Raw genomic sequence first — 26,164 nt, 5'->3', positions numbered from 1 at the left:
CTATTTTTTTTTTTTCTTTTTAATGTGCTTGCTTATTTAGGATATAAACTCCAGGGTGTAAACTAGAGGTGAACTCCAGGAACTTGTAATAACATAACATTATTCTTGGAATTTATGCCAGAGTGTTCTCATATATTCCAGACTTTTTTTGGTCTTATTGAGGCTAATCTCTTTTATTGGTAAGGAATAGTATTAAGATTCCAGTCTGCTTCTTTTAAAAAGATTATGAGTTAATATTGGTTAAATCACTTAGAACCTGACAGATGGTAAGCTTGTAAACATATTAAATATAGAGAGAAACTCGTGTCAAACTGTAAAGTGCAAAACTTTAGTTGCTCATTTTTCTAAAAAAAGCTTACATGACATGACCAATATAAAAATGTAAGTAATATGTCTTAAGTTTGAGTTTAGTATCTTATGGAATATGTGTGAGGCTTTTTTTTTTCTTTTGTCATTTTGTCATTTGCATTAAAATTTTGGAGTTGTGTGTTATTGGTTTCATTTGAAAAATCTCATTACACTTTCATTTCTGTAATTGTTTACCCCTTTTTTGTTACGTGTTTTTCCCTAGCCATTCTTTGCCCCATACCTTTACACGCCAAGGTATTACCCTGGCGGCTCCCAACATCTCATCTCACGTCCATCAGTAAAAACGAGTTTGCCCAGAGATCAGAACAATGGCCTAGTAAGTATATAAAAGGGTAACGAAAATATTAATTTAATAATAAACATAGATAGCATTCGAGGTTTGCTTATTTCCTTTACATAGTAAAAGAGTGCAAGTTATTTTATACATAGTTTTAAGAACCATAACCTATTACTAACATAGCATGTATTTGTTTTCATTTCTGGTAAATGTCTATGGAAGGAAAACGACTAGCAGTCTCAGCGAATAAGTGTTGACTTGTTTATAACCAGAAATTTCTGTCTTGTAATTATAGTGTTTACTACCAAAACTTTTAAAACTAAGCCTTTACATTTGGTAATTTCTAATATCTTCGTAAAGAACGTGTATACAGTACCTTTATAGCATATATATATATATTAGCACCATGATATAAAAAATAGAGGATGTATTGAAGGAAGAACATTTCAATCAAATGACAGGAATTAAACAAGATAAGGGAAATTCTTCCAATGAGCTATTGAATCTAATAAAAGACATTTGTGCCCAAAATATTAGAGGTTCCTGATGATAAAAGTAATAATTTAAAAAAAGAAACTTTATTAATATATTTTTATAAATCAGAAGGCAAAAAGCTACAGCACTTACACTGCTGTTTATTTTGTAAAGTGTTGTGCAGGGAAGATCTGTTCACATAAACTGTCGAGTTTCAGTGTCATGTATTATTTTACCATCATGTTCATTTGTCTTCACAGTTTGGCTCCCCCCTTCCCCTTTTCACCCACACTCTCCTGTTTTGTGTTGTTAGGAAGTTATCAAGGAGGATGCTGCTGAGGGGCTTTCTTCACCCACAGACTCCTCGAGGGTAATGGAGTAGTCCTGTGGTGTGGATCGCTGGCATCTCATTGCTTCTGCCTCAGTAATGACTGTCTTAATTGTGATGATAGCAGCTCACTAACTCTGCATTTGTGGTGTGATGAGCAGCTAGTATAGAGTAGCTGAATGCTAATCATTATGGTTCATGAATTAATTAAAAAGCGGATGTTTAACTTCACTCATTTCCTCCTGCTTTTCCCCTTTTTCAATACATGGGATGGGTTTTTTTTTGATTCTCCAATAAGGAAGGGCTTTTTCTAGCAGCCATCAGGGGTGTTCAGATGGTAGTAGTTGCTCCTTATTGTGAGCTCTAGCTTTGCCTTTGACTATTTCTGTTAAGCCTGTAGTTAGTATTACACATGTGGAATATTTTAGAAAAGTATCCAGTGTTAGCCTTGAGACTACAAAAAGACACATGAGCTAGATGATCTAGACCAAAAATGCATCTTTAGTAACTCAATCTTGGTGTCTACATTTAGTTAAGTCTTAGTCTGAGTTTTAGTGCAGTACTGTAATACTTTTCTTTACCTATATATTTGTTAAAATAAATTTTCCAGATAAACAGATCATTCAGCATGTAAAAGAAATTGTTTGTTTGTTTATTTTTTGCCAACACCTTAAGGTAGGTTTCTTTAAAACAAAACAAAACAAACCAAACCAACAAACAAACCTTGTAGAGGGAATCACTTCATAAATTACTGTATGTGGCTGGGCGCAGTGGTTCACGCCTGTAATCCCAGCACTTTGGGAGGCTGAGGTGGGCGGATCACTTGAGGTCAGGAGTTCGAGACCAGCCTGGCCAACATGGTGAAACCCCGTCTCTACTAAAAAAAAAATACGAAAATTAGCCCAGCGTGGTGGTGGGCACCTATAATCCCAGCTGCTTGGGAAGCCGAGGCAGGAGAACCGCTTGAACCTGGGAGGTAGAGGTTGTAGTGAGCTGAGATCGCACTGCTGCACTCCAGCCTGGGCGACAAGAGCGAGACTTGGTCTCAAAAAAAAAAAAAAAAAAAAAAAAACTACTATATAAGACTTCGTACTTAATAAGAAATAAGTTTGTGATGAGCTTTAAAATCTTCATTTAGAGCCCGGGCGACAGAGCAAGACTCTGTCTCAAAAAAACAAGAACCCAGTTTGTATTTTAACTTCGGTTTTATTTATAGACTATGCTACACCCATGTAATATGGTCAGTTTAGCCTATAGCTGTGCTGAAATGTGGCATAGGAGTTAGAGTTAACATGGTGAAATATTGCATCCTAAGTTTATCTGTAATTTTTAACTTAAAACATGCAGTTTGGCAGGCAATAGGTTGTTTTTTTTTAGACAGAGTTTCACTCTTTTGGTCAGGCTGGAATGCAGTGGCGCCATCTCAGCTCACTGCAACCTCAGCCTCCCGGTTTCAAGTGATTCTCCTGCCTCATCCTCCTGAGTTGCTGGGATTACAGGCACCCGCCACCACGCCTGGCTAATTTTTGTATTTTTGTAGTAGCGATGGGGTTTCACCTTGTTGGCCAGGCTGGTCTTGAACTCCTGGTCTTGTGATCTGCCCGCCTCGGCCTCCCAAAGTGCTGGGATTACAGGTGTGACCACCACGCCCAGCCAGCAATATTTTTTTAGCTTTAATTTCCTTTGAGTTAATGTTAGTAGGAGAGAAAAAGAGAACCATTGTGGTGCTTTCATTGAGAGATTGATGATTCTTTTAAAGTCATTAACGTTTCAGCTGAAGTGTTTAAGTGACTTCAGTTATCCGTAGTAAACCACAGTAATGCTCTTTAGTGCTTATGGAATCTTTATGGGTCATCATCACTATGTGCAAGAATGACCTTTAGTTTAGCCAGAGAGCCTTTAGCATATAGATTCATTGCATGCAGCTCAATTCTCTGAGCTAAAATTCCTCAGCAAATTTTTGAAGAAAACCAGATACTGTGAAGAAGTTAGTGGCCTTAATGACATAGACATGCTGACATAGTAGCTATTCCCATGCTCAAGAATGTAGACAAATACATGTCATTAAAAGGTGTCTGTAGTTTTTTTTAGGGACCAGTAAAGGAGCATTAGGCAAATTTTGAAATGAGTTTTTGGAGAAGGGGAAATCATGTGATTCTTGAAATGTGTTTAGAAGCTCAACAAAGGTGCACTCTGCATATATTAGTGACTTTGTCTAGTAAAATAACCATATCATTTGCTTTTATTTTACTATGAAAAGATCATTTTATGATTAGTATAGCAAATAATAGATGCTTACTAAGCTTCCTTTGCTTTTAAGAAATTAACAATGACAATAGCATGTAAAATTTGTTTTGTCGAAGCCCAGAAAAAGTAAGTAGTCACTTAGTTCAATGCCAGATTGAAAGCTGTGGTGGAAAGGCAAAGAATCAGTATGTGGGAACATTGCCAGAACGTTGTAGTTGGACCAACAGAGAGTACCTAATAGAAAAGTATGTAGCCCATCGAGCCCTGTAGCAGAAAACTGTTTCTGGACAATGGGACTTCCCATTGGTCCCATCTCTGCTCAGTCAGCAGTCCCCGTACAAAGCTTGTAGAAAAGTCAAGAGCGACACAAACGTTTTTGGACAAATTGTCATGTCACAAGGTAATATGTTAAGAAAGCCAGACCATAAGGGGTTAACCAGCTATGGTCTTTTCAAAATAGAGGTGATCCCTTATATATATATATGTGTGTGTATGTGTGTGTATATATATGTGTGTGCGTGTATATATATATATATATATTTGCCAAGAGGAACATCTGAATCACCTTTATAAATTAGATCCTTATAAAAATAATTGAGTTTTCTCACATTAAGGAACATTGTAGTGCTTATATACCTTGTGAAGTCCGGGCGGGGACTTCCAGATAAATTATAGATAGATCCAAGTGTTCCACGGAAGTGAAGATTTATATAAATTAATAATATATAAATAATATAAAATATTTATATTAATACACAACATATTTATGTCATATACTACATAATAAATAATATATTAATACTATATTAATATAAAATATGTTAATATAGATATAAATATATTAATAATATAAATCCTCACTTCTGTGAAACATTTGGATATATCTAGAAGCCTCCATACCAGCTTTTAAAAAATAATTGTATAATAGAGAAAAAAATATATGCCAGCTCTTGTGAAACCCAGTTAAAAAATTAGTACTATATGCAAGACATGCTCCCCCGAATATCAGGGCTAGAAAGGAACAGTGTTTTTCAAACTTCCAAAGCATAGAAGCTTTTAGAAATGAACTCTTAATCAAAACTCCAGTTTATAAAACCAATAAACGCCGAATCCTGGCACCCACATTACACTTGCCTTCCCTCTTGAGGGTCCCCCAGGGGTGCTAGTCTCCACGTGGCACAGATGGAACGTGTGAGACTTACCTGAGGGATACGGGAAGGGGTGCCAGATTTGGACCTAGAATGCAGGAGACCGTGGCGCTCACCGCCATGCTGGTGGCTCCACCCTGTCCGTCCTGAGCGTGACTTAGTCAGGTATTTGGTCTTTTGAGGTAAACAGACCCTGATGATGAGCTCTTTGCCTTGGACAGATTACTTCACACCTCTGATTCTCAGCTTTCTCACCAGGAAAAGCAGACCTGCCTCATAGGTCTGATTGAAGGGTTAGTCAGCCTTAGCATACTTTAAGTACTTCATTATTACTATTACTACTGCTACTACTGCCCAAAGGCCAGAATCCATGGAGCCTTAAAGATGCAGAACTCAAACTGTTTTTGGTTAAATCATCTTTGTCTCAGTCATGGGAGTGGTGTACAAATACTCCAATTGATTTAGAATCACACAGACTTTTTATCTGTTGATGCTTCTTAGGCCTAAAGGTGTTAATCGGTTTGTTTTCTTAGAATTTAGAAGAATTTCTAGGTTATTTGAATACTTCATATACTTTAAAATTTTGAAAGCTTTCCAGGGATATTTTCATTGGTGCCTTTACCTTCTTTGAGTCCAGTTCCCACTAGGAAATGGCAGCATTCACACCATTCTGTGACCCTGCTGAAGCGAAGGACCCAGTATTGAGGGCCTGTGTCCGGTCAGGTCTCCTCAGTGGCACGTTATTCTGTCATCTCAAAGAGTTGCTCTAAAAGCTCTGTGGTCTGCCTTAATTTAAGGTATGCTGCTCCTGGTGGTAACTGTGTTTCATTGAAAAGTGCATGTTCAAAGGAACAATAAAGCATTTCTTCATTCTTTCATTTTTCCCTGAATTATTTTACACTGAGTACCACAGATGCTTGTGTGATCAGTTCAACAAATATTTATTGAGTGTAAGAGGCGCTGTTCTCATGGGATACAGCAGTGAACAAAACTGGTGAAAATCCTGCCTCACAGAGTGTGGACCTGAAGGCCACCGAGGGAATTATCAGTTCTATGAAGTCATTCTTTCTTGACCTCCTCAGCCACAGGGTTTACTGGTTACCTTTGGACAGCTTTATTTAGATGACTTTTATACCCTGTTGAGAAAGCATGACAATAATTAGCACAAAGTTTAATCATAAAGAATTTCAGAACTGCAAAGGCAGTGTTAACACAGTATCATGATCTCCAGGGTGCTGTTACCTTTGCCTTTAGATGTTGATGAAAACTATTGAATGTTGTAAACTAGTTCAACCATTATGGAAAACAGTATGGCAATTCCTCAAAGATCTAGAACTAGATGTACCATATGACCCAGCCATCCCACTACTGGGTATATACCCAAAGGATTATAAATTATGCTACTACAAAGACACATGCACACGTATGTTTATTGCGGCACTATTCACAATAGCAAAGACTTGGAATCAACCCAAATGTCCATCAGTGACAGACTGGATTAAGAAAATGTGGCACATATACACCATGGAATACTATGCAGCCATAAAAAAGGACGAGTTTGCGTCCTTTGTAGGGACATGGATGCAGCTGGAAACCATCATTCTTAGCAAACTATCACAAGAAGAGAAAACCAAACACCGCATGTTCTCACTCATAGGTGGGAACTGAACAATGAGCTCACTTGGACTCGGGAAGGGGAACATCACACAATGGGGCCTATCATGGGGAGGGGGGAGGGGGGAGGGATTGCATTGGGGAGTTATACCTGATATAAATGATGAATTGATGGGTGCTGACGAGTTGATGGGTGCAGCACACCAACATGGCACAAGTATACATATGTAACAAACCTGCACGTTATGCACATGTACCCTAGAACTTAAAGTATAATAAAAAAAAAAAAGAAAAGAAAACTATTGAATGAAGATATTAAAACTGAAAATCTTGGTTTTCATCAAACAGGATCCAGTCAGTGGAGTCACCAAGTAAAAAGTGAAAACAAGTCCCCATGGGGTGGCTCCTGCAGCAGTCCCTGCACCGTCCCCATGGGGTGGTTCCTGCAGCAATCCCTGCACCGTCCCCATGGGGTGGCTCCTGCAGCAATCCTGCACTTTGGAAGGCTGAGGAAGGAGGATGACTTGAGCCCAAAAGTTCAAGACCAGCCTGGACAACATAGCAAGACCGTTTCTTAAAAAAAAAAAAAGATAGCCGGGCAGGGCATGGTAGTGCACACCTGTAGTCCCCCTCCTTGAGAGGCTGAGGTGAGAGGATCAGTTGAGTGCCAAGATCACACCACTGCACCCCCAGCCTGGTGACAGAGCAGATCTTGTCTCAAAAAATAAAAAAGCGGGGCTCACCGGTAGAGAATTTTTATTTTCGCCACTGATTTAGAAGTTAAAGCTGTCTCTCATTGTTCAGGAGAAGACGTGGACAAGAAAGTTAAAGGTGCCATAGGTAGGGAGCCAAAGGCATTTCAGGTTGTGTTTAGGCTTCAGGCTCAGGACAGGTGCTCCCTGTCAGCTCTCAGTGACTTCGCACAGTAGCCTCAACCAGCTTTAACACCATTCACACTTTTTAAAGTGTCTTAGAAGTGAATTTGTACTATTCTGTTTGAATTTGGAAAAGTATTTGCCCATTTTTGCCTTTTATTAAAGTATAGTCAAAAATTGTCTTCACTTCCCGCTTGAAAGTCTTTGTACCAGGCTTCAACTCAAGAGAACTTTTTTTCTAAACAAATTTCAGCTAAATTGATTGGGATATTTTCACAGAAATAATATTACGGTAAAGTTATGAAATCCTAGAGTACAGTTAAAAGTTTAAAAATAACAAAATTATGTTCATTGCAGTAGTTGAGTACTTGTGTTTTTATTTTGGTTTGTTTTTTGAGACAGAGTCTCATTCTGTCACTCAGGCTGGACGCAATCTCAGCTCACTACAACCTCTGCCTCCTGGATTCAAGTGATTCTCCTGCCTCAGCCTCCCGAGTAGCTGGGACCCAGGCATGCGCCACCACACAATGAAAAATTAGCCCAGCTAATTTTTGTGCTTTCAGTAGAAACAGGGTTTAACCATGTTGGCCAGGCTGGTCTTGAACTCCTGACCTCAAGGCATCCACTGCCGCGGCCTCTTGAAGTGTTGGGATTCCAGGTGTGAGCTACCATACCCTGCCAGTACTTGTGTTTTTTAAAAGATTGCTCTTAAAATGTGGTGTTATGCCTGATCGGTCAACTTTGACCTAGTATTTCTTAAGTAGCTTGAAGAGTAAGTTAGTTACATTTTCCAACCAGGTTAATAATTTTGTGCTTGCTTTTGTGTTTTGGATGTCCTGTAGTAAACTGTAATTTCCTTAGCACTCCTATTTTGGTATTTTTGCAAATCTCTACAGACAACTTTTTAAAAACCTATTTATAATAAGGTCGATAGTGTAAACTAGAAAACAGGGTTTCCACGAAGTGCTGCAGATACTGAATATGTTAAAAGAAAGACATCGGATGTTAGGCTAGCAAAACCCTGCCGTTTAATGTGCTAAAACAATGGTGTAAATTAACTTTCGTACAAATTGCCAGTCATCTCTAGATCATTTTAAGCATTTTAAGAATATTTACTATCAGTCTAAATAAGTACAGAAGAATAATTGCCAGCAGTGATTATTTGCTTTGGATTAGAGTTTTTAAAAATCCACCTCATTGAAATGGTTATGTTCATCACAGTTTGCAAGGGTTGTCTGTTTCTCGAGCTAGAAGCTCTTGGGACCATTCTTATGAAATGATATTTAGTGCATCTATTGTGTGCCACATACCCAAAGAAGCAAAACTGAAATTTGAAAGTGTATTTCTGAACATGACCTATAGTGTGGCTAGATATTTTATGATCATGCGATAGTCTAAGTAACTAAACCTTCTTATTCAGTATTTTTAAGTTAACGTTAAACTTGCATATAGTAGGAATATTGACTTTTCATAGCCAATTTGATGTACCTCATTTTCTTATTAAATGTGTGACTCATGATTTATTCTTCCAATACAAAATAATATAATTTTTTAAGAGTATAATTGTAAGATGACCAAGCACACGTGAGTGGAATGCAGCTACTGTGGGTGGGGTGTGTATGCATGCACGTGTGCTCCTTGCTGTGTGCTGCTGTCCGTGGTCTGTTCAGAGTGAAGGGGAAATAGGAGGAATGACCAAGCTCTGCCTGTGTGTATTAGACATTTAGAGATGTGCATCGGATGTATTACTTTATGCTCTTGTCCTTCACTCTGTTTTATTCCTTCCTTAAAGCCATGTGACTCTGGGTTTAACAAACAGAGACAGGTACAGAAACTCTCAGTGAAATCTTACTTTTCTTATTAGACTACTAGAAGCAATCACTGGCAACTTCATGCTGGGCCGTCTATAAATCTGTGCTTGTTAAGGTGCCTTCTCTTTATTAACGTGCTTCCAGCCATTGCATGGCACTCATTTCTGACTAATCAATTCTGTGCTTATTTAATAAATTTACCAAAGATGATCATGTTTCAGAGTGTAGTTTTAATCTACTTAGAATACACAATGATATAGTTACCTCAAGGTCATTTCAGTAGTTTGATAGTTTTACTTTTACCTGGAGAAATTCTGATCTGTGTAAATTCTGAAGTTTATTTTTAACGGTTTAAACATACTAATATCTTCTGCATTCAGCTTTCTGAATTAGAAAATTTTTTTTTAACAAATTCTGATGTTAAAATCAATATGCTAAAGTGGTCTGTTCTTGACTTATAACAGATAATTGCAAGTAAGAATGCATGATAAACATTAAAATATTATCATTTGAACTAGTCTGTGTATTCTCAAAGTAATACGCTTAGTTTCTAGTAAGAATTTGCCTACTGAATTATTGAATATGCTTTTTTCCCTTTCCTTATCATTTTTGCACTCTTTCTCCTCCGTTTTATGAGATTTCTACCCCAAAATTATTGGTTATAAGATTCTTGTGGTTTCAGAATAATTTTCTTATGTGTGATTATTTTAGAAAAGGTCTAGTAGGTAATTACCATTTCTTCTTTATTCAAAGAAGCATATTATAACACATTAATTGATAATTTAGCTCTTGTATAAAGCCCAACTCATAATAAGAGTCAGACTATCGTTTTGATGGAATTACGAATATCTTAATGTCCATGTGTCTATAAAACTTTTAAAAGTAATTCAGAGGTAACATATATATTCTACATAATCCCCAATGAAGGATAAAATATGCTTTAAAGTAACTGATAAATTGTAAAAGTTGTAAAAAGATTGTGAAAGTAACATCGGGTAGAGCTTTTTGCTTTGAAGGAAAAGGGCAGTATCTTTATTGACGTGTCTCTGTTGCTGAATTCTCAGCTTCTCCATGGACATAAAATTCTCTTCAGTATTGTACAATTTTCCCTCCAAAGCTGACAGTTAGTTTGATCCATGTCTATTATACTTGCCGTTTTTAGCACAATCAGAAGTAGAGAGATTTGGGGATTTTTGAAATAAAGTTTTTACTGTAAAATAATTTTAACCCTAAAGAAAAGATGCAAAAAAAATACTATTCTGTCAATGTAAACATCTTTCATAACTGTAGTATAATAATCAAAAGCAAAAATTAAAATTGGTTTAGTACTATTAACTAAACTACAGACTTTATGTGAATTTCACCAGCTTTTCCACAAATGTCATTTTTCTGGTCCAGGATTCAATTAAGTTGCATTTTATTTCTCCATAGTCTCTTTTAATCTGTCACAGTTTCTTGATCTTTCCTTATCTTTCTTGACCTTAATTAACACTTTTAAAGAATACTGGCTAGTTATTTTGTAGAACGTCCCTCAATTTGGGTTTGTCTGATGTTTCCTCGTGATTAGAAGGGGACTGTATATTGCTAGAAAACTGCAGGAGTGATGCTCTGCCCTTCCCAGTGCATCAGAGTCGAAGGTTCATAATGTCCATAAGCCTTCCCACCACTGATGCTAACCTTGGTCACTTGGTCAAGGTGGCATCTGCCAGGTTTCAGCACTGTAAAGTTTTATTGTTCCTTCTATAACTAGTAAATATCTTGGAGGAGATACTTTGAAACTCTGCAGATATCCTGTTTCTGCTTATACTTTTGCCCATTAGTTTTCGCTTCCATCTATGGATCATGTGTACACGTACTGTTACTGTGTTTGCCTAATGGTCGTTTTCTGCTTTCCTCTTCTACGTTTATTAATTGGAATTCTGTAAAGAAAAGCTGTCTCTGCTTCCTAATTAAGTCACTTTTTTCAATTATTTAGTTATATTAGTACGGACTCATGGATATTTACTTTATCTGTGAGGTATAATCCAGTAAGATCATTAGTTATTTTGTCGATTAGGCTATTTTTTGTGATTTTTTTGAACAACAAAAAATGTAAACAAGTGTAACTGTGTCCAGAGCAAGGAGACTGGTTGAGGAATAAAAGCATTTGAAAGATAGGAAAGATAAATATGACTCAGGAATAAGAAGAAATGAAGGACTGGCATGTTACGACATGGTGGACCTTGAAAACCTTGTTAAGTGAAAGAAGCTGGAAAAAGGAAAATAGGAAGTTACAAGAGCTGATAATTTAGAGTTCTGGTTCACGTTTACCACTAACTATTTGTTCTGTGACTTTGAAGTCCTGACTTTGACCAGGCTGATGCACCCTCTAAACCACAGTGGGCACAAGATGCATTTATCATTGACCACGGGCAGATGGCTTGTTAGTGTCCACATTCTGAAAATGTTTTACTTCTAAATAAATACTAGACTTATTGATTATTTTGACTTTCTTTTTAAATGAGAACAGATTTTAATAGATGGTATTTACTTTCACGTGTGTTAAGAATGAATACTGTTGTTTTATATTTACATGATAATTTAACAGTTGCTAAAGGAAGTTTTAGATCCCTTGGATACAATATGATCAAGATCTGAAAACTTCGGCTCTTGTAACTATTGAGGTAGTCTGTAGAAACACTCAAAGTTGCTTAATTGTCTAATATAGGTACTTTTAAATTATTTTGTAGGTTTATTTTTTGTATTCATATAATATTGGCATCAGTAGTTTTCTGTCTTTTTGGATGTGTGTTTTTTTTTAACTTCTCTTCTTCCTCTTATTAAGCACAGCACCCTTCTCTCGTAAGGTTAGGCAGTAAACATTTGAGAAGTTGGCCTAGGCTTTGCTCATGAAATGTTCTGTTTTCTTAGGAAAACTGGTTTTGACCAGGTTGTATGAGCTGTAACGAAAGCTGCTCATTAGGTTATAACAGTAACTAAATCTATTCCCTAATGGTATTTCCTTACCATGCTAAACACATTTGTTGTTTTTACCTTACTTCATGGTATAACTTAGTGAGTTTCTCCCTGTCACATGACCTCATTATAGATGACATTAAATGCTTATTCATACCTGTATTTGTCCTTGACTTCTCTAGGGGTCAGGCCCAGCCCCAAGCCCAGTGGTATTACTGAATTCACTGAATGTGGATGCAGTATGTGAGAAGCTGAAACAAATAGAAGGGCTGGACCAGAGTATGCTGCCTCAGTATTGTACCACGATCAAAAAGGTGAGGCAGCCATTTACACACGGACCAGAGACAGTGCTGGGAGCGGAAGACAGGACTCTGTGGGTCGTGTACACTTTATTTATAGCTTCCCACACATGCATTCCCTGTTGAAATGAGAAAGCTCTAAATGGAAAACATAATTCTTACTAGTTTGTATTCTAAAATCGCCCTGTTTTCTCTTATTTTATAAATGGATAAAATAAAGTAGCTGTCTTACCATGTTCTTTTTTAAATAACCTAATTCAAGTAAAGAATGCCTTGATGAGAAATACAAAGCTCTGAGGGATTCCCATTGAGATAAACAGAACTCATCTTTCCAGTGGGGAACAGAAAACCTTTTGTGTTACATTTTTTTCGAATTGTAATATTTGTTAGTGTGATTTAGTAATTATCAAAGTAAGCCACACTTGCCTCATTTTCTCCAAATTCTCATTTTCATGTCATGTAGGACTTAGGATCATGTCACATTTGATGAAACCGCATAGGTTTGGGTTTTCAAGGTTAATGCATGTGCATATATTTTTTTTTTTTTCTTCTAAGATCCTATTGCAATTCTAGCAGCTATCAGGAAGTTAGATAGAGATGCCTGAGATTTGGGGGAAGGTTTTAATGAAGTCATTATAGTAGATATTTCACTAAGATGTACTTTTTATATCAGAGTACCATGTAATAAAGTAGAACATTAATAACCAGCCTCTAATATTTATATATTTAAAAGAATGACATCTGAGAGAAGTTTTTAAAAGAATTATGAGCATATGTAGACACCATTTTACTCATCTCAGCCACTTTTAGAAAGGTTTCAGATAATGTCAGTTTCCTTACAGAGCTGGCTCGTGCTGGTCCCTGTTTGCATGAGTCAAACACCAGCTTTTCCATGGACAAGCCCCATTTTCTCCTCCAGGCAGCTGGTTGGTGTCAGTATAGAGCAGGGTCTCCCACATGAGTCCTTTAGTGATGATTTTGTTCCCTTCGAGGTAGTGGTTTTCTCCCCACTCAACTCTTTGCTCCCAGGCCCTGGCTTTCTGAAGCCCCTCAGAGCCGCTGGCCGCCTCCGTGCTGAGGGCTTTGTGGCGTTGGTGCAGCGGGACCTCTGTCACAGACTTGCTGTGTATACTGTTTTCTTCAGGATTAACTTGGAAACTGAACATTCTGCTGATTATAAACATAGCTATTTCATAAGTTTGCCCCAGTTAATAAAGTCAGGTTTTACATTTTATAAAAGCAGTAAGCTACCTATTATTAATAAAGAAAATGCTGTTGTTTCATTTAGGGGAAACTAGAATTACAGGGAACCAAAAGTGATAACTTCATTTTTTATGATTTTTTTTTTTTCTTTGAGATGGAGTCCTGCTATGTCACATGTCACCCAGGCTGGAGTGCAGTGGCATTGTCATGGCTCACTGCAACCTCCGTCTCCCGTGTTCAAGTGATCCTCCTCCCTCAAGCCTCCCAAGTAGCTGGGACTACAGGCATGTGCCACCACTCCCAGCTAATTTTTGTAGTTTTCATAGAGATGGAATTTCACCATGTTGGCCAGCCTGGTCTCAAACTCCTGACTTTAGGTGTTCCATCCACCTCAGCCTCCCGAAGTTCTGGGATTACATGCGTGAGCCACTGCACTGGGCCTTGTGAATTTAATAGACTGGGAAATTAGTGGGTGGGCATTCTTCATATCTGTATCTAATATAACGGATAAACAAGTTCACCAGGCCTACTTCGTTTAGAACTTTATTAGTGACCAACACGCTTATGAGGACAGATGTCTTTGTCCCCTCCCAGCAGCTTGTGTTCATGTTCATATTTTCTAAAAGTAGAAAACAAAAACTAACAGTTTTGTTGTTGCTCATGACAGCATAGGTAGTTTTGGAAATAGTTAGGAGGGCTAGCTCTTCGACTGATCCCAGCAAATGCCTAAGACATATGGGAAAATATGGAGTGGCTTATGTTGTTCAAATTTAGCTTGTTTATCGTATTATTATATGGGATGGTCAGCCTTTCTGGTCTCTAAAGACTTTCTTAAAACTAAATATAAGCATACTTTGCAATCACTAGTAATTCAGAATATTTCATATTCTGTCTTTATACCCATAATTGTTTTAATTTTTACTTAGGCAAACATAAATGGCCGTGTGTTAGCTCAGTGTAACATTGATGAACTGAAGAAAGAGATGAATATGAATTTTGGAGACTGGCACCTTTTCAGAAGCACAGTAAGATATTTATAACATTGTGATATTTACAACATTATTTTATTATAACATTCAAAATTATAACATTGTAGAAAACCAGTATCAATAAGTACGGGCCTAAACTGGTATTTTTTTCATATATTTTTTTAATTTAAAAACTGTATCTTACACTTATATGCAGTTGTGTGTTGTGGAAAACACACACAGCAGCACCTGGCAGCCTTTGCCTTTTTGGGCATTCCACTCAGAGATTTGGGGAAGAGTCCGCCTGCCAGTTCTTCATGGTTTCACCTGCCCTAACTCTCATCAGGCTCCTCAAAGCCTTCGAGGCCTTGACCTTCAGCATTCGTCCTTATAAAGGGCTTGCATTGCCCAGGTTTAGCAAGAATCCTGTTAAGTCAGTTTACATGTGTGATCACCCTCGGTACTTGATCAAATGCCTCACCACCTCCCCGCCGCAGGTGATGTCTGCTCACCCTGGCCATCGGCGTACCCAGAGTCCCCCACTCTTGCTGCCTCCCCTTAGTAATGTTCCATCCATGGCGCCCACCCTGCCCCCTGGTGGTGGATCCCCTCTCATTCGCGCTTATTCTGAATTGAACTCCCTTCTGTAGTGAGACTGCTTTTCCCTGTTGCCATAGTTCTGAATAAAATCTGGATCTGCTGCTCTACTCCTGGCCCCCTCTGGTTTTGACACATGCCAGCGGCATTTTGCTTTGTCTTAAGTTTTAAACAGGAGTAATAATTTAATGGACAAATTGCAGTGTAGTATATGTATGGTGGTTTCTACCATTGCTTCCTTTATGATTTATTAACATGAAAGATAAGCTGATGTGTAAAACATATTCACTAGAAATTCACTTACCGGAAGTATGCTTTCTCATTGCTGTTGCAGTAGCTTTATGTTTTATTTTTCTAAACTATTTCTAAAGTTTCCAAAATATGAGTTGTTAGTGTAGATATTTACATTTTTCTTCTGTTAAGGTACTAGAAATGAGAAACGCAGAAAGCCAGGTGGTCCCTGAAGACCCACGTTTCCTCAGTGAGAGCAGCAGTGGCCCAGCCCAACATGGTGAACCTGCTCGCCGCACTTCCCACAATGAGCTGCCTCACACCGAGCTCTCCAGCCAGACGCCCTACACGCTCAACTTCAGCTTCGAAGAGCTGAACACGCTTGGCCTGGACGAAGGTGCCGCTCGTCACAGTAATCTAAGTTGGCAGGTATTTATTGAATGGCACTTTTCGTATTATTGAAGAATAAGGGCACCGTTCAGTTCACTGAGATGATGTGGGCGTTGAAACAGTCATTCAGAAAATGCTTACTAAATACCTAAGTGGACAAGAGACAAGATGGAGGGCTTCCTGTACCCAAGGAGCCGTACCAAGGAGAGGGGCAGTCAGTGAAAACAAAGAAAAAAGTAGCTCATGTAGACATTGACGAGAGCTGAGATATCTATCAGGGTCACAGCATGCAGAGTCAGTAGGGACCGGGCTGCTTGAGCTAGGGTGGTCAGCAAATTCAGCCTTTCCCAGGTGATTTTCCTGTTGCATTCAGTAACTGTTGGTTAAAGTACATCTTCATTGGAACACTGGCCACATGGTGTCCCTTTGAGCACCATCCTTTGGTTTTCCAGGCCGCCTGCACACCCTTTCTGGATATTGGTTTCTTCTCATCTGGCATGAGATGTAGGCGCATTCTTCCTTTGGAGATTCTTAGAAGAGGGAGGCCAGGTGAGGGGTAGGGGCAGGGACAGAGCAGAGTGAGAGATGCAGGAGGAGTAGGGGGAGTGAGGAGAGCGCAGCAGGAAAAGCAGAGCAGAGCGCAGAGAACAACAGGGGAGAGGCACAGTGGGCAGCAGCGAGGAACACCGAGTGGGCAGGGCAGGACAGAGCAGCACTGAGGAGGAGCAGTGCCCTGGGGAAGGAAGAAAATGTCCTATTTCCTTGAGAAGGTCCCCAGCAAATTCACTTTGCTCCTTCTTTTTTGTTTTAGCCTTTGCTCTTGACCCTTCTTAAACTTTCTTGATTCTTCTCCTTCCGTTTCCCTCTTCTTTTTCCTCATCTGTACGTTTTGCTCCTTGTTTCTTAGCTATTCTGGGATCTGAAGCAATTTCTAATTCTAAAACTTCATGTTGGAAATAAACTTGTAAAACTATTTTATTTTTCTGTTTACTAAGGCCCAACTATTGGCCTCATTGCATTTTATATTTTATCAATGAAGTTGACTTTGGCCTTAAATGAAAGCTGAACGTTTGAAGTTATAAAAACAAGTGCTGTGGCCAAGCATGTGACACATGCCCATAGTCCCAGCTGCTCAGGAGGCTGAGGCGGGAGGATTGCTTGAGTCCAGTAGTTTGAATGTAGCCTGGGCAACACAGCAAGATCCTGTCTCCTAAAAATAAAATAAAAACCAGAAACAAGTGCTAAGATTATTGGTTAATACAATGTTTAATTATACTTTAAAATATTAACAATAAACTGATTTTATTAAAATTTATAGAAAGCCTTCTAATAACAGCATTATTTATAAGGTCACAGCTTTTGCTAAACTGTGTTATGTAGAATTCTTTTAAAAGAATTTGATATTTTGATGACTTTTTAAATGGTTAGTGTACATATATATTTCCTAAGCTGATGTTTATGCCTTTTTTTCTTATTTGAATTTTTAAATTATTTTTTTTCTGTCTTCACAGTCACAAACTCGCAGAACCCCAAGTCTTTCGAGTCTCAATTCCCAGGATTCCAGTATTGAAATTTCAAAGCTTACTGATAAGGTGCAGGCCGAGTATAGAGATGCCTATAGAGAATACATTGCTCAGATGTCCCAGTTAGAAGGGGGCCCAGGGTCTACAACCATTAGTGGCAGATCTTCTCCACACAGCACATATTACATGGGTCAGAGTTCATCAGGGGGCTCTATTCATTCAAACCTAGAACAAGAAAAGGGGAAGGATAGTGAACCAAAGCCCGATGATGGGAGGAAGTCCTTTTTAATGAAGAGGGGAGATGTTATCGATTATTCATCATCAGGGGTTTCCACCAATGATGCCTCCCCGCTGGATCCTATCACTGAAGAAGATGAAAAATCGGATCAGTCAGGCAGTAAGCTTCTCCCAGGCAAGAAATCTTCCGAAAGGTCAAGCCTCTTCCAGACAGATTTGAAGCTTAAGGGAGGTGGGCTGCGCTATCAGAAACTCCCAAGTGACGAGGATGAATCTGGCACAGAAGAATCAGATAACACGCCACTGCTCAAAGATGACAAAGACAGAAAAGCCGAAGGGAAAGTAGAGAGAGTGCCAAAGTCTCCGGAACACAGTGCCGAGCCGATTAGAACCTTCATTAAAGCCAAAGAGTATTTATCGGATGCCCTCCTTGACAAAAAGGATTCATCGGATTCAGGAGTGAGGTCCAATGAGAGTTCTCCCAATCACTCTCTGCACAACGAAGTGGCGGATGACTCCCAGCTTGAAAAGGCAAATCTCATAGAGCTGGAAGATGACAGTCACAGCGGAAAGCGGGGAATCCCACATAGCTTGAGTGGCCTACAAGATCCAATTATAGCTCGGATGTCCATTTGTTCAGAAGACAAGAAAAGCCCTTCCGAATGCAGCCTCATAGCCAGCAGCCCTGAAGAAAACTGGCCTGCGTGCCAGAAAGCCTACAACCTGAACCGAACGCCCAGCACTGTGACTCTGAACAACAACAGTGCTCCAGCCAATAGAGCCAATCAAAATTTTGATGAGATGGAGGGAATTAGGGAGACTTCTCAAGTCCTTTTGAGGCCTAGTTCCAGTCCCAACCCAACCACTATTCAGAATGAGAATCTAAAAAGCATGACACATAAGCGAAGCCAACGTTCAAGTTACACAAGGCTCTCCAAAGATCCTTCGGAGCTCCATGCAGCAGCAGCTTCTGAGAGCACAGGCTTTGGAGAAGAAAGAGAAAGCATTCTTTGAGAAAAACAAGCAAAGGAGAAGAGTATTACTGTACCCTTATGACAGAATTGTCCTGGATTTTGACTCCAACCACACCCATCACCTTTCTACATTTCACTGACAGATAAGTGACAGATGATGAGGCCGAGGTGAAAGAGACATCCGCAGTGTGACAGAAGGGAGCGCGAGAAGCATGACTCACCAGCCAGCCTCTATGGTCTTTGTAATTAGAAGCTTCCAAACTCACTAATACCACTGTATCTTTCATTGGCGCACTACCCCATACAACTTTTTGAGACGAGGTGTGAGATATGAGTATAAAGATAGGTCAGAAGTATTTTAAAGGGCTTAATTTGCCAAAAAGAAAAGTAAAAAGCTAGAGACCCTTTTTACAGAACATTTGGTGACCACACATTTGAGGGAAGATGTGGCTTTAGATGAGGCAGAAGCAAAGCCTGCTTTTAGGGTCTCGTCTAGGTGAGTGCACAGCCTGTGACACTACAGGGAGAGGCTCCGTAAACTGAGATCCAGCCTTCCGTATGACGGGGCATTGCTTATCACAGAGGTTCTGAATTTTAAGTAGCAAGTACATAATGAAGAGGGCTTTAAAAATTGCTGAGAAAGCGAGTCACCAGGGCTGGCAGTAGTGTTAACGGGGCTGTCCTGAGCTGTTAGGAGAGTAGATGCTGGGAGGGCTGGTGACCTCCGTGGGTTTATCTGTTGGAGACTCTTCTCTCCAAATCCCAGGCCTGGCTTCCGGCACCATCCAGCTGTGCCCAGGAAGCCACCCTGGTCTGTTCTCCAACTCGTTTAAATGGTGCCCAACTTTTCTAAGTGAGCTTAGCAATGAGAAGAAAAAAAACCATGAATTCTTTTTCTGGAAAATCAGGGAAACAAGGGTAATAATAGGCGCTAATAAACATTTATAGATGAGTGAATGAGGAAATAATTACATCAAAAAGGTCAGTGACAATTGATAAATGACAAGGAAATATTTAATTAGGTAAAACTAAATCATTTGCTTTCTATTCTAGGATAGACTTTATCTACTTCGTCTGTTCCTAAGTCAGCATGTTAATTCTGGGGGAGGATCATAAGAAAGGAAATACTTTTTTAAAAAAAGTCTAAAAACATGTAACAAAGCAAGGATAAAATTATATATATATATATATACACACACATACATACGTGTGTGTGTGTGTATATATATATATATATATGTGGTGTGACTGTAAACCTGTACTTTCCATTAATTATTAGCGGAGTTAAGAGAATGATCACAGTGAAGTACTGTGTGGACTAGAAATGTGCCCTGTCATCATGCAATGAAATGTTGTTATCGTTTTAACATAGCTCATTTATGTAGAATGAATTCTGGCGGTTTACCCCACGGCACAGTTAGGACGGTAGATGCTGAGATCGCAGATGCGCGATTATCTAGATTCCGTGTTACATTTTCAATGTTTATCACTCAGTGGATTTTTATTAATATGCTGATGAAGTTATTTACTTGGCCAGTCATCGTGCTAAATAGTTGCTCTTTTGTGTTTCATTGCCATGATGTTTGAGTGTAATCTAGCATTTTAATACAGTGTTTATTTTGCATGATCTTTAACAAATGTGTTAAGCAATTTTAAAAAGGCAGGATGTTGTTGACATTATACACTGAAGTCTTAACATTTTAATATTTATAGTGCTTATTAGTTTGCAAAGTTGTATAATTAGGAATTATTTCAGAGACAGTGTTTTCTTTTTCAGGTGAGTAGTTGCCGCGTAATATCATTGGATACATTCTTTATACTGTTTGTGAAATTAATACTAGCATATTAAGTGTATAAATAGATTTAGAAAACAATAAAAAATTGCATGCTATTCTGACTCATGAATTTTTATTCACTACGATGATTCACATTTTGCTTAAAAATAAAAGTAGTTTGTGTGTTTGTTTTGTCACATGTCTGAAGTTTGTTAAAGACTTTCAGGTTCATGTACAGTCATGCAGTTGGCAGAAGTGTTCTGAACTGCTCCCAACTAGTCTTTTAAGAGAATGTGACTCGTAAGTCCCAGTGCCTCAGTGGTGCTTTATGACGCGTTCATGCCCACAGCATGCTAGTGCCCAGCAGCGCTGTGCAGTGCGTTCCTGTAGATAGAAGAGGTAGGTTATCCAGATCCTGGAGGATATCAGTTTATTCCATGAGCTTCCTGGAAAAGTTTGCTTTTTCATACTGATCCCCAGATTGACAAACCGGATGAGTTACTGAGTCATCCACCGTCTCCCTTGAACCTGTGTGTCTATGTGTGTGTATCTGTTCATAGCTCAGTCTGATTCTCACATATGCAAAACTCTACTTTAAACTGGGTGAAAAATGGTAGAAAAAGAAATTGGTGCTCTAATCTTTCCCTTCGATTCTATCTCATTTAGAGTCCTGTGGAGTGTGTGTGTGTGTGGTTTGGTTTGTTTGTTTGAGGCAGGCTGTCTGTCATCTAGGCTGAGTGTAGCGGTGCCATCATGACTCACTGCAGCCTCGACCTCCTGGGCCCAAGCTGTCTCCCAGCTCAGCCTCCTGAGTAGCTGGGGCTATAGGCACATGCCACCGCACCTGGCTCATCTTCCACTTTTTGAGGAGATACAGCCTTGCTATGTTGCCCAGGTTGGTCTTGAACTCCTGGATACAAGCAATCCTCCCTCCTCGGCCTCCCAAAGGCCTGGGATTATAGGCATGAGCCACCATGCCCAGCCGAGTCTTGTGTTTTATATACCATTTTGCCTTCAGTGTAAGCCACAGACAGTTCTGATAATGTAGCACATATTAAGCCAGATTCATTCACTGTGGACTTATGGAGTGCTGCCTGTGAGTACAGGCTTTCTGCAGGAGAAGACTGGAGATAAAAAGAAGCTGTTGATCTCTTTCAGTTGAAATAACTTCCACAGTGCTGGGTATTTAGGGATCAGCTCTCCAACACTGGGAAAGTTAAGCGTTCATAATAATGAACATTTTCAATATGAAAAGGAAAATTTTTTTTCCTTTTATGTGTTTCCTTTAATATGTGTGTTTTATTTTACTTACATGGGTTTATATAGTGGTCAGAATAATTTTGATTGCCTAGCCAACTAATTTTAAATGAAACTTACTTGCGAAAATGCTAATCTCGAGACCTCTTTAGACCATTTGCATGTTAAGAGTGCTGTAGTAAAATATATTTGTAATTATCATTTTTTTTCTTACAAATACTAACCATTAGAAGATATTTTTTGAATGAAAGTAAATCTTATGGGTAAAATACTAAATTTAAAAGGTGATTTTTAGTTACACCCGGAATTCTCAGCCTATTTAGAAGTATCCCATAGTTTAAAAATCCAGGAATCTCTGAATTCCTGGCTAACTCCTGAGTAAAATCAACCTATCTGCCAGGAAAAGCACTAGAAGGCACTGTGCCCCTTCATGGGCGAGTGACTTGAGGGAATACATGGGTAAAAGGGAAGGTACCGTAAGTTAGCTTCTTTGGCCAGCACTCCAGACTGAGCATCGAGGCTCCTTGATTCCCACCTTCTCTTCCAGACGCACGCCGACACTGGGCAGAAGGGAAGAAACCAGTGGGGATACTGTTCTCTTGCGGGGGCAGCATGAGCAGACCCAGGTGGGCTCTCTGAGACTACTGCGTTTTGAATTTCCAGACTGTGGTACTCCCTATCCTTCCCTACCTCAGAATTCTAAGCATAGGCTATAATTATGCAACTGAATTGAAAAATAGAAACATATAGGCAACAGCCAGTACTGGATAGTTTTTTAATGGCTTATCACAAAGGTTGAGAATCCCTGGTTGAGACTGATTGAATAGAGAATTTACAATCTTACATAATTTTAAACCCTTTCATGCCTAGGAAGAAAATGCTGGCCTTGAGATAGATAGCTCTTCAGAGGATCCAGATTAAACTAAGGTAGGTAAAAAAATTAGTTTTCAAAGTCAGCTACGGTCATATGCCACGTTAGGATGTTTTGGCCAACAAGGGACCACATGTATGGTGGGCCCATAAGATTCTAATCCAATATTTTTACTGTCCCTTTTCTGTGTTCAGACACGCAGATAGCATGGTGACAGTTGCCTGCAGTATTCGGTACCATGCTGTACAGGTGTGTAGCTAGGAGCAGTAGGTCGTGGCACACAGCCTAGGTGTGTCGTAGGTGCCACCATCTAGGTCTGTTTAAGTGTGCTCTGTGATGTTCCCACGACAAAATGGTGCAATAGCGCGTTTCTCAGAATGTATCCCTGTCGGCAGGTGATGCATGGCTGTAATTTTAAGCCAGCTGTTAAAAAAGTTCTTGCCAATTAGAGAATTTATATTCTCACCACTTTAACAAATAGCGTTAAGTAAGAAACCTCTAAAGTGTTTGCTAGAAATTAAATATTGTCACCTACCTGGTCAAAACCTTTTAAGTAAAATGATTAGCCAATCACAGCTTTGGCTTACACTGGCATCAGAGTCTGGTGTGTGCCACGCTCACGTGCCGTGGGTGGAATGTTTCATGACAAGGACTTTGTGGAATTCAGAAGCCCTTTTTGAGTGGGGCCTGGGTAGCTGTAGGATGGGCAGATCTGAATTCCCAGTACAGTGTGGCATTTTGAAAAATAAAGAATGTGTAAGAATAAAAGGGTCAGTCAAGAAGGAGGAGCAATTATTGTCAAACTATTCGAAGGATGACCCTTTAAAAGTCAGTAAAAACCTGTCTGGAGTGAAAGACCAACTTGAATGAGCAATAGCATGAATTACATAATATAAAGTAAAGACAAGCGTTCCTGCTTCAAAGCACATGAACTATTCTGAGTCTGCCTGCGGAGCATCAGCTGCAGTCATCTTCTTACCAAGAGTGCACGTAAGTCCATTTTCTTAGGTTAAATGCGCTTTTTGTAGTGTTGCTTACACTGGTGGTATGTGCTAGGAACCCTTTCTTAGTTTTTCTGAGATTTAACAGAACATGGAATAACATGTTCATGGATCAAACTGAATCCTTAGAACTTGAGTAAATGAAACTTCCCTTTTAGAAGCAATGTAGAATTACATGCTCCCTATTATTCAAATTAAGAAGCTTTTGAAATAATAAGACCACCTTGATTATCCATGATCATTTTCTAATTTTGACATTTTGTACATATTTACCTCGTTTTCTTTCAAGGCAACAGGGGCTCTAGCTCTTAGTACCCTGCCCATAGACCCAAGCCCTTTCCTCATTTCTTCTGACAGTTCGAGTCACTTCTCACAGTTGACTTGCTCACCAAATAATAAAGGGGTGAAGAAGACTCGGCCTGCCCTCCAGTCAGTAATCCTGCTGTCCAGTCGACTGGAGAAGAGAGATGTGCTCACCTCTACTAGTTTTATTTGTTCTTAGTAGTAGTAGAATTTAAGTTGATTTTAATGAAATGTTCCTTTTATGAAATTTTAAATAAAAACCATTTATTATATTTAGTATAGCAAGAAGCATGTGAATAAGCTCTATATAACCTGGCATTGCGTATCTTGTAGCATCCTCTTGGGCAGATGTCTAATAAAAAGTTAGATTGTTATTTTCAGATTTATCATAGTTCCTGATACTTGCACTTTTTAAAGCTGTGTTTATGAGAATTTATAGACTGCGTATTGTTATACTTGATGGAAATTAAACTATTTATTTTGAAAGAAGTTAATTTATATTTTGAATTCTTTATGTTTTTCTCCTTTTACCTGAGTTCTTTTCAGTCATTTTGTGTTGTAAGTTTTTTTTTAGGTTATCGTATATTTTCTTTTTTAGGTTGCCATCCTATTTTACTGTAAAACATTTCTTAGAGCAGTAGATTGGGAAAGAGCCTCAAGACATCTTTTAGACCAAATCCTAGATTTCAGTGGACATTCGATAAATGCTTGTTGGCCAGGTGCCGTGGCTCATGCCTATAATCCCAGCATTTCAGGAGGCCAAGGTGGGAGGATGGCTTGAGCCCAGGAGTTCAAGACCAGCCTGGGCAACATAGTGGGATTCCATCTCTACAAAAATAAAAATAAATTAGCCAGGAATGGTGGTGTGCACCTGTAGTCCCAGCTACTCGGGAGGCTGAGGTAAGAGGATTCCCTGAGTCTAGGATATTGAGGATGCAGTGAGTGGTGATCACACCACTGCACTCCAGCTTACAGTGTGAGGCCCTGTCTCAAATAAATAAATAAATAAATAAAACTTGTTAAGTGAATGAATAAACTAGGGGAGCAACTCTGAGAGTGTCCGCCCACAAATCCTACACAGTGCCTTCAAAATACTGGGCGTGGTGGCTCACATCTGTAATCCCAGCACTTTGGGAATCTGAGGTAGACGGATCATCTGAGGTCAGGAGTTCGAGACCAACCTCGCCAACATGGCGAAACCCTGTCTCTACTAAAATACAAAAATTAGGCAGGCGTGGTGGCAGATGCCTATGGCCCCATCTACTTAGGAGGCTGAGGCAGGAGAAGCACTTGAACCTGGGAGATGGAGGTTGCAGTGAACTGCGATCGCACCACTGCACTCCAACCTGGGTGGTTGTGCCACAGCTCCTTACAGGTCCCACCTTCCCTCTCACTTTCTACCCACCCTGTTACCTGCCTGGCCCCCATAAGCTTTTCTGCTTGTGATTTTGGAAATCTTTCAACCGTAATAGCATGCTTTGTTGCAAACTCTCAGGGACTGAAGCCAGGCATGGTGGCGTGCACTTGTAATCCCAGTTACTTGGGGAGGCTGAGGCGGGAGGATCACTTGAGCCCAGGAGTTCAAGACCAGCCTGGGCAACGTAGCGAGAACCTGTCTTGCAAAAGTAAAAAGGAAAACCCTCCCAGGGATAGATATTCACAGGCAGTCTTGATAAGCGCCATCATTTTAAAGTGCAAGGCTGTGCCTCCCACATGGATGATTATTTAATCCTCTTATACACTATCACAGAATGTCTGAGATGTGGGTTTACCCTATCTGTAGCTCAGTTCTTCAACCGTTCTTTTAGCAAGGCTAGTTATCGTCAATGACCACCCCTTGCTGCCCTCTACTATCTCCTTCCTCAGATGGATTACTGTGATTAAGCTTGAGCTGGAATAAGCATGTTATCCTGGGATTCCATATTGAATATTTTATACATGAGTGAGCCATTATGAGTTGTTTGAAAATTTATTATGTTGAGGGAGGGTAACCATTGTAACAACCATCACCAAATCTAATCGACTGAATACATTTGAGGTTTATTTCTTGTTCACGTGACAGTTCACTGTTACCTAAATTTACGTGAAGACTCAGAGGCCCAAGCCCCTTCATTCTGGGCTCCACCGACCTCCAAGGTTTCAGGGCCCTCTGCCCCGCCTTCTGCACCCACAGGGGAAGAGAGTGGAGGATGCACGCACCCAGGCCCGGAAGCAACGCATGTGGCTTCCCCGTCCACAGACTTCACCCACAGTCCATTGGCCTTCTTAAGTCATGGACTCCTGCAGAGCTGCCAGGGTGCCTGGGAAATCCATGTCACTGTGCCCTGGAGGAAGGGGAGCGTTTTGGTGAGCACACAGGAGTCTTTGCCACTAGATGCTGATGAGGATTCCCCACAGCCAATGAAGCATGGAGACTCATCTTGTAACAAACAGATGA

The 26,164-nt window shown here is 39.6% G+C and overlaps 1 protein-coding gene across 2 annotated transcripts in view; it reads left to right on the top strand.

Moving 5' to 3' along the window:
• The window catches only part of KIDINS220 (kinase D interacting substrate 220), a 111,568-nt gene extending 91,157 nt beyond the window's left edge, over positions 1-20,411 (top strand). The window contains exons 25-29 of one of the 2 annotated variants that reach the window (XM_023199008.3): positions 572-685; positions 12,281-12,412; positions 14,527-14,625; positions 15,589-15,825; positions 17,298-20,411. In XM_023199008.3, coding sequence (XP_023054776.2) covers positions 572-685; positions 12,281-12,412; positions 14,527-14,625; positions 15,589-15,825; positions 17,298-18,560 — 1,845 coding nt within the window. In that variant the 3' untranslated portion in view covers positions 18,561-20,411. The remainder of the gene's footprint in view (positions 1-571; positions 686-12,280; positions 12,413-14,526; positions 14,626-15,588; positions 15,826-17,297) is intronic. The other variant, XM_023199015.2, reaches the window with a different exon arrangement.
• The last annotated feature ends 5,753 nt before the right edge of the window (positions 20,412-26,164 follow it).

Source organism: Piliocolobus tephrosceles, chromosome 15 (genome assembly GCF_002776525.5).
Source record: "Piliocolobus tephrosceles isolate RC106 chromosome 15, ASM277652v3, whole genome shotgun sequence".
In the NCBI taxonomy this organism is placed as follows: Eukaryota; Metazoa; Chordata; class Mammalia; order Primates; family Cercopithecidae; genus Piliocolobus; species Piliocolobus tephrosceles.
Note: the sequence above shows the minus strand (reverse complement) of the source record. Positions and strands in the feature narration are given on the sequence as shown.